This window comes from Diabrotica undecimpunctata, chromosome 3 (assembly GCF_040954645.1).
Source record: "Diabrotica undecimpunctata isolate CICGRU chromosome 3, icDiaUnde3, whole genome shotgun sequence".
Lineage (NCBI taxonomy): Eukaryota > Metazoa > Arthropoda > Insecta > Coleoptera > Chrysomelidae > Diabrotica > Diabrotica undecimpunctata.
This window is the reverse complement of record NC_092805.1, coordinates 25,515,001-25,524,674: the sequence shown is the minus strand read 5'-3', so window position 1 is coordinate 25,524,674 and position 9,674 is coordinate 25,515,001. Positions and strand designations below refer to the sequence as shown.

The following is a 9,674-nucleotide window of genomic DNA, read 5'->3' as shown; positions in this document are numbered from 1 at the left end:
CCTAATTAGACCAATTTGGTCATGGTGACCAGTCGAAGGTGTGAGTCGGTGCGTTGTCAGTACTTTTTTCTTCGTCAAATGGGGTCTTTTTTTTAATTCGGCGTCGACTAGGCCCAGTAATTCGACGTCGACTAGGCTCAATAATGTAGATCACACCTTGTGAATCCCAGAAAATAGTGACCATCACCTTTTCGGTAGATGTGACGGTCTTCGCCTTTTTCGGAGCACGTTCGCTGGCTAACGTCCACTGTTTCGACTGTTCCTTGATCTCAGGTTTGTACCAGTGGATCCATGTTTCCTCGACGGTAGAAATTCCTTCGGATTACGCTTAAACAGCGTAAAACACTGCTTTAGGTTAGGCCCAAATTAGAATATTTGTATTTAAAACGTTAAAGGGTATACGTGTAGTATTTTTCTTCAAAAGTCTACAACATTGGAAAAATATGTCGTTTTATGTTGTAATAAATAGGTTATGTTATGGTTTAGGTGTGTCTATTCGAGTTACATCGGACTAAAAAAAATGAAGAAAATTGCTTCATTGGAAGCCGAGAAAATACATTTTTTTAGATAGATCTACCGATTTTTAACTTTAAAATTAATTTTCTACAACCTATTTTTTTTTCACGTGCAATATCGAACGTTTTCATTTATTATATTATATGAATAATTTAATGATATGAAATTTTTATTAAGAAAGCTCCGAAATAAAAAAGTAATGGTTTAAAGATTATCATCCTATTGTTTATAACTTCGTCGCAAATGCCGGTTAACTTTGACCGATTGTATCTCAGGAACCATTGCTCGTAATTCAACTTTTTTTCTTTTAAAAGAAACTCCTACATTAGTTTTAATGAAAACAATGCATATTATTGTCGAGATGTTCATGAACAGAAACTTAAACCAGCTGTTAAACATCTTTGAAAATAATGGATACCCAAAACATATTCTCAAAAAATTGATATTTAACTCGGACCTTTTTGACGATCCCACTCCTATTGGAGTAGTACTCCCAATTCAGTATTAAAAACTGCCATTATTAAAGCATATAACTGTTTCTGTGATTATTTGAATAATTTACCAATATCTGTAAAGTATAATGTAATAGAAAATTGGCAACTGTTTTCAAAAGTAAAAGACAAGACTCCAACTCTTTGTAGAACCAATGTTATCTACAAGTTCCCTTGTTTGGACTGTCAGCGTTTATGTCGGTCAAACTTCACAATGGCTCAAACAAAGAATAACACAGCACATAAGTGACTGTACATAAAAGAAAAATACGCGTGCGGCAGTTGACCATCATTTAAAAACTGGGCAATATTTTGAGTATTTAAATGTTGAGGTTTTACAACAAGTAAGTAATTATAAAAAAATATTTTTTTTGGAAATCTGTCAAATGCCACTGATATCATAAATTATAATATTTACTATATTGTACTTCTAGAAGAACTAGTTGATTCTTTGTCTCCATTTTTACGTGTAGTTGTCATATTTTACTACTTCAAAATCTTACAGTGTAAAATCATTTCTTGGAAATAATTTTTTCTCTCCTAAGGAGTCGCTTTCTTTTCCGTATTTAAATACTGCATCAATTGTACAATTACTATCCGCATTATCGGCTACGTACCGAACTCTTTGAAACTACATATTTGTTTTCATGTGAACCAGTAGCACTGCACCTCAATTAAGCTGCAAGCAAGTAGGCGAGGGGTGCGAAAGGGAGACTTACACTTGACCTAGAATGGGGGTTCGTGTTGGAGAAAAATGTGGGTCACAGACCTGCTGTTGCTCCACTCTCGATGGCTAATGCCGACAACGGCGGGGTGCACGGAATATGTGTGTCGAGTGCTCGGTGGGGTTTTTTCATGTGCATTACAGAGGTTGTTGAACTTACATTATGAAGATAGGGGTGGGAAGTTTACGTGGATTGTCCTTGAAATTACGGTCTCCAACAAACACATTTTCCCGTTATTAAATATATCCATTGGATTTAAATCTAAACATACGATTCCGATTCTGAAGGCGTGTTCTTATTTCAATTTATGTTTTAATTATTATAGTTTTGGAAATACATATTGAAGATACCATTTTTCTGTTATTTTATTTATTATTAAAGCCCAATCGCGTGCTATGATTATATTCTTACAAGGGTTCTAGTTGTAGTTAAACTTAACAGTTTTTTCTTTAAAAGTATTTATAGAATTAATACTTAATTCTCTTGGTGAAAGGAGAATCGGAAGAATGTGATAATTTTTTATCAGACGAAAAATTCCAATTTCACACTTCCAAGTCTTGTTGCCACATCCAGCCATGTTCCAGTTTGCATTTTTTCTTGACGACCGCCATCTGTTGACCAAGTATTGAACTTATATGGTTTTGTTTCAACAAATGATTTTTTGTCTGTACCAAGTGAACTTAAAGTAATATTTTTAATTTATTACAAAGTTGCAGTGTAGTGTTCATTTGTAGATAAATTACTGTTCAAAATCTACTATGTTACTATTCATATTCAAATGAACTTTCCAATAAAATCGTTCCAGAAACACACCTCAAAATACAGACATTGATATTAAGATATCTTTGGTCATGACGTACTAAATTTATTTTAAAATAAATTCTAATTTTAAAATAAATTTTAAAATAAATTCTATTTTATCTATTTAGTTAAAGTTAAATTCTATTTAATCCTTTTGCTCGCATTGTATATTGTACTAGTTTTAGGATGTGTAACGTTTACTATTATGACCTTAAACACCATGGACTGATAGAATTACAAATAAAGACCTGGAAAGTACTGGATGGGGTTTGTAAATAAAGAAACAGAACCAATCACCACTATCGTCATCATCCAGCCTTTATTTATCACGTCCATTGCTATAGGCCTCACTTAAATTCCTCCATTCTTTAAGATTTTGTGCCCTTTATTGCCAATTTTTGGTGATACGCCTGATGTCGTCAGTCCAACGGTCTTCCTCTACTACGTTTGTCTGCTCTTGGCCTCCATTTGTAATTTTGCTCGTCCATCATGAGCCGCGCATTCCCGCTACATGTCCTGCCCAGTTCCATTTAAGTTCCGTTATATTTTTCAGAACATCAGCAATACTCGTATTTCTTCGCAGATCTTCGTTTCTTATTTGGTCCCGTAAAGTCACTCCCAACGTAGACCGTTCTATTCGTCTCTGTACCACTCTCAATTTCGAAGCCGTAATCTTGGTTGGAGACATAGTTTCCGACCCATAAGTCATGACCGGTAAAACGCATTGGTCAAATACTTTTCTTTTGAGGCTAATTGGTATGTTGGCGCTAAGTGTGTCTCGCAGTTTTCCAAAGGCTGCTCACGCTAAAGTAATTCGTCTTTGGATTGCGCATGTTTGGTTATCCCTGCTGATTCTTATTTCATTACCCAAATATATTTTTCTATCAGCGTGTTTCTACCACTTTGTCTTGAATACTTAAATGGTTATTGGGGAACATATTTATCATAAACTTAGTTTTGGTAAAGTTCAATCTGAGGTCCACCTTCGAACAGGCAAAGTCCAATTCATTTAACATATCTGTGGTTTCTCCTAAATTATCTGTGATAAGGACAATGGTATCTGCGAAACGAAGATGGTTAAGATTTTCGCCGTCTATTGTTTATCCTTTGTGGTCTCAATTGACCATATTAAAGGCATACTCTAATGCCGTTATGAATAATTTATCTAACACAACAATGTATTTCCTTGCCTCATTCTACGTTTTATTTTTATTGGTCGGGTTTTATCGTGTAGATTAACAGTCATAGTGGCAGTTTTGTAAATAAGTTCACTATACCTATGACCAATCCTGCTGTCATTCATTGCTTCTATAAGGCTGTCTATTTCGATCGTGTCAAACGCTTTATGAAAATCTGTGAAAGTGAGGACAAGAAGTTTGTTGTATTCTATAGATTTTTTAATGAGTGTCTTTACTGTATGGATACTAACGGAATCCTGTCTGCTCTGTCGGTTGGTAGAAATCTAATTTTTTCTTTTATCTTCATATCACTAACCTTGTGAAGAGCTTGTATATGTGGTTCAATAGGCTAATAGGTCTATAATTTTCTAGGTGCGTTCTATTTTCTTTTTTTTTTTTATAAAAGGATAGATATAGCATTGTTCCATTCTTTGGGCACCTCTCTTTGCTTCAAACGTAAATCAAACAGTTTCCTTAATTTATTTAATAGCATATCTCCTCCATTTACGATAGCTTCTATTACAATTCCATCCTCTCCTGGGGTTTTTATTATTTTTCATTTTTCTTAATGCTTGTCGAATCTCATCTATCTTTATCTCTGGCATTAGTTTCGAACCTTAATTCATGATCTTCTTTGAAATGACTGTTTGTATTCCCGTTTGGTCTTCTCGTCTACTTCTTCTATATAATTCCTCGAAAAACTCTTCGACAACCTGTATCAACTTTTAGGCTGTTATTTTCTCCATAGTGCGTTTAATAATATCGGTTTTAAATTTTCTTAAAACTTTCCTGATTGATTCGAAAGAATTTTATTCTTTTCTCTTAGAGTGTGACTGTCTACATTCTTATCGCTTCTCATTTGTCTTTTTTGATCCGGTAGCGTTTCAGTATATGGACTTATTTTACTATCTGATTTTCTTTTAGGACAGTGCACTCGGTGACTTTCAAGAAGAGACAAGAATCACCACTATACAAATAAGAAAACTAGAATAAGAACGTCACGTGATGAGAGAACCAAAATATAAATGTTTGAGACTGATAATACAGGGAAAGATTCAAGAAAGATCTATTTGCCGAATGCAGAATTCGTGGTTTGAAGAATCTACGTGATTGGTATTGTGGCAGATTGACAGTTAACCTCCAGCCACACATGGGTTGACTGTGCTATTGAAGTGAGGGAACGTCGACGGAGAAAAGAAGAGGAGATGAGACCAGCTGATGGCTGTCAGAACACGATCACACGACGAGGTGACAACGAAAAGAACTCTTACAGTTTTCTTACTTGTTTTTAGTATGTAGTTTATTGCTAATAAATCAATAAAACAGTTTAAAGTGTGCCCCGACTACTTTGCTTCCCGCAAACAGGCCACATTGGTGACCCCGAGAAAAAAAACTGTAAGTACAACGATTTATACACAACTATGACAAACACCGACCAAACAATGCCAAACAATATGAATATTACACCGTGCGAAGGCGTTAATCACTCATTAATTGCACGGGTAGGCATTAAAGCGCCAGAGTTTTGGCGCACTGAACCAGAACTATGGTTTCTCCGGCTAGAAGCGCAGTTTCGACAAGCCAAAATCACAACTGACAACTGTAAATTCGACCATACTGTTGCTAGTTTAAACAGTGAAGTACTTATAGAAGTAGCAGACATAGTAAAGAATCCCACTGCTGGCAATGCCTATATACAACTGAAAACTCGACTTCTCGACAGGTATGGCACCAGCTCAGATGAAAAGATCCACAAGTTGATGGAACTCACTCTGGGTGACCTAAAACCTACTCAACTACTCCATCGAATGCAAGCTTTGGCCATGGATAGCATTAGTACGCAAGTTCTCAAAAATTTTTGGTTGGACCGCCTACCACCTTCAGTTCGAAGCGTTATATCTATTCTTGATGGAGACCTAGAAGAACTTGCTAAGAAAGCCGATACGTACCTACGGTGTTCCAGTTTTCCAGTCATGGTTGTTACCGAAAGCTCTACCTTAGACAAAACAGTGGCTGCATTGAGTGACCAAGTGAATGCTTTATCCAACAGATTAACTGTAGCTGAAGAAGGGCAACAGATTCAAATGACCAAGAGTACCAAGTCATCATCAGACGAACAGTGTTACTACCATCGAAGATTTGGTGCACAAGCAAAGAAATGTAGACCACCCTGCAATTTTACAAAAAACGATCAAAGGGCGCAGTAATGGCGGCAACCGCAGCCCCTCACATACCACGCCGCCTCTTCATTACCGATAGTGCTCTCCAACTTCAATTTCTTATTGATACAGGGGCAGACCTAAGTGTGCTTCCACGTAAAATCTGCACTGCGACTCAGCCCAGCACTGTACGCCTGTATTCTGCCACCGGATCGTGCATCCAAACATATGGTCAGAAACAGCTCACACTAAACCTTGGTCTAGGCCAACCTGTAACATGGACATTTGTAGTCGCAGATGTCACCACACCCATACTAGGAGCCGATTTTCTGACGTACCATGGCATTAGTGTAGACATGAGAAACAAACGACTAGTAAGTCCAAGTATGTCAAGCAGTATTACCTGTGTGTCTCGTCGTGTTAGGGTGCCAGAAGTAGGCTTATCCACTGCTCATCCCTATGATCGTCCAACTGTTGCTATACCAGAGGATACTGAAAGAGTCCAGCACTATATTGAGACTCGAGGTACACCAGTTTTCTCTAAACCACGAAGACTTCCACCAGACCGTCTTCAAGCTGCACGAGCAGAATTCAACGAGCTGATGCAGGCAGGCATTATCCGACCATCAAAGTCATCTTGGGCCAGTCCGCTTCACTTAGTTCAGAAGTCCAATGGACGATGGCGTGCCTGTGGAGACTTCCGCCGTTTAAATGCCATGACGAAACCAGATCGCTACCCTATACCGCACATCCAGGATTTTGCTAACCAGCTACATGGTAAGAAAATTTTCTCTTGCATCGACTTGGTACGTGCTTTTTACCAAATTCCAGTCCACCCGAAGGATGTCCAAAAGACGGCTGTAATAACCCCCTTTGGGCTGTACGAGTTCCTCCGAATGCCGTTCGGTTTGCGAAATGCTGCCCAGACGTTCCAGAGATACCTCGATCACCTTTTTCGAGAATGCTCATATGTGTATGTATACATTGACGATATCTTGGTTGCCTCGGAGACTGAGACTGAGCATGAGCAACACCTGGCATCAGTACTTCGGATTCTGGAAGCAAATGGACTCCAAATAAACAAGGATAAATCAAAATTCCGTAAACGTGAAGTAAACTTCCTGGGTGCCACGGTATCCCCAACTGGCGTTCGTCCATTACCGGCTAAAGTTAGCGCGATTCGTAAGTTTCCACAACCTACGACCTATCGACAGCTACGACGATTTATGGGTATGTTCAATTTCTACAGACGTTGGTTACCTAATGCTGCCAATGAGCTAATGCCACTAACGGAGTTATTGTCTCAGCAAAAGAAAAAGCAGCAAGAACTAACATTAACACCAGCAGCTGCAGTAGCTTTCACCAAGGTAAAAGAACTCTTGGCCGCGTCGACTGAATTGGTCTTTCCAGCACCAAATGCCCAATTGAACATGTCAGTTGATGCCTCAGATGCTGCCATCGGCGGTGTTTTGCAACAGCTTATAGGTAAACACCTACAGCCCATCGCTTTCTTCTCTCGAAAGCTTTCTAAGACGGAGCGAAACTACAGCACTTATGACCGAGAGTTGCTTGCCATATTCAGTGGCATACATCACTTCCGCCATTTTCTTGAGGGTATGCCATTTACCATTTATACTGATCACAAGCCTTTAACGTTTGCCTTCCAACAGCGACATGAGCGGCAGTCTCCACGACAGATACGTCAACTAGAATTTATTGGCCAATTCTCGACCGATATTCGACATATACAGGGCGCAGCCAATATCGTTGCCGATTGTCTCTCACGACCTGAAGTAGACGCTATCACAACACCCATTACTATTGACTATGACCGGCTATCCGAAGCTCAGACTACAGATGAGGGTCTTCAACAGACCCTGAACGATCCTGCCAGTTCCTTACAACTTCAACGCATAGTTCTACCAGATAGCCAGCGGCCTATTTATTGTTCAGTCCAAGATGGTCGTATACGAGTTTATGTGCCAGCTGTGTTCCAAAGAGATGTTTTCCTGAAGTTCCACACGCAGTCCCACCCAGGGCATGCTGCTACATTACGAATGATTGCTGAACGTTTTGTGTGGCATAACATGAATCGCCAAGTCAAGCAGTGGTCACGAGAGTGCATCCAATGTCAACGTGCCAAAATCGGACGTCACACTGTTACACCTGTGACACCTCTAGGAATGCCAGACGATCGATTCGCACACATACATGTCGACATCGTTGGCCCACTTCCAGCAAATCAGAACTTTCGATACCTGCTCACAATCATCGACCGTTTCACAAGATGGCCAGAGGCCATACCTATCTCGGAGATTACAACCGAAGTCGTCGCGCAGAAGCTCCTTGAGGGATGGATATCCCGGTTTGGCGTGCCAGCAACCATAACAACGGACCGAGGTAGGCAATTTGAGAGCCAGTTGTTTCGCCAGCTCAATGGATTGCTAGGTGTACAACATATTAAAACCACTGCCTACCACCCACAATCAAACGGATGTATTGAACGTTTCCACCGAACGCTCAAGGCTGCTCTCATCGCCGCGGACACAGTATCGTGGGTTGAAGCCCTACCTCTGGTCATGCTAAGCCTTCGAAACACTTTCAAACAAGACATTGCATGTACAGCCTCCGAGTTAGTGTATGGTACCCCAGTGAGTCTCCCTGGACAGCTGCTTGTCCCTAGTGCTGTTACACCCGACGAGCATAGTTTTGTCCAACGACTACGTGAGACCATGGGAGCATTGCGTCCTGTACCGACGAGCAACCACTCAGCCCGCACTGCCTTTGTCCATCCGGATCTACAGACTACGAGTCATGTGTTTGTGCGAACCGATAAAGTGAAGCCTCCTCTTACACCTCCCTATACCGGCCCGTTTAGAGTGTTAGAACGAAGTGATAAGTTTGTAACTGTGGATGTCCAAAATGTTCCTCAGCGAATTTCCATGGACCGACTCAAACCAGCATATATTCCAGCGGCCCAACAGGTGCAGGAAGAACATGCATATGCCAACCGTCTGATGAGCAACACAAGTCAACATAGCCGTTCGAAACCAGCAGGTTCCTCACTGGAGGGGAGCCCTGTGGCAGATTGACAGTTAACCTCCAGCCACACATGGGTTGACTGTGCTATTGAAGTGAGGGAACGTCGACGGAGAAAAGAAGAGGAGATGAGACCAGCTGATGGCTGTCAGAACACGATCACACGACGAGGTGACAACGAAAAGAACTCTTACAGTTTTCTTACTTGTTTTTAGTATGTAGTTTATTGCTAATAAATCAATAAAACAGTTTAAAGTGTGCCCCGACTACTTTGCTTCCCGCAAACAGGCCACAGTATCAATGCAGATCGATTAATTTGTTTAAAGCAGCAAATTTAAAAATATAAATAACCATTATAGTCGCCAACTTCCGTAGGGAGACAACACTCTAATAAGAAGAACGTTTATTTTGTCAGCCTCACTTATTCGACAGCAAACAGAAAAATGTTTTTTTGCTGTACTCCATTACTAAATATTCGATATTTTATATTATTTATCCAGATTTACGCCATACGGCTCACACTTTCTTCAAGGGGAAAATTCACTCATCTTAGATACCTAAAGTATCGAAAGGATTGAGCACTGGTAGGAACATTTTCCATGTTATCAAGCTCTAGGTGACATAGTATGCTGGAGTATCTCCCAAAAATTTTTGTACACATCTGAACGTCGAAAGCAGTACATCTTTTTGCATGGTGTTATAAAGATGTTCATTCAGACACAGCTTTTATTTTCTTTAGGAGGTTGTTCAAAATTACCTTCGTAG

At 39.9% G+C, this 9,674-nt stretch overlaps 1 protein-coding gene across 1 annotated transcript; it reads left to right on the top strand.

Moving 5' to 3' along the window:
* The first annotated feature begins 5,132 nt into the window (after positions 1-5,132).
* Positions 5,133-5,918, top strand: LOC140435715 (uncharacterized). The gene has a single exon (XM_072524436.1). The coding sequence runs from the start codon at positions 5,133-5,135 to the stop codon at positions 5,916-5,918; it is 786 nt and encodes a 261-aa protein (XP_072380537.1).
* The last annotated feature ends 3,756 nt before the right edge of the window (positions 5,919-9,674 follow it).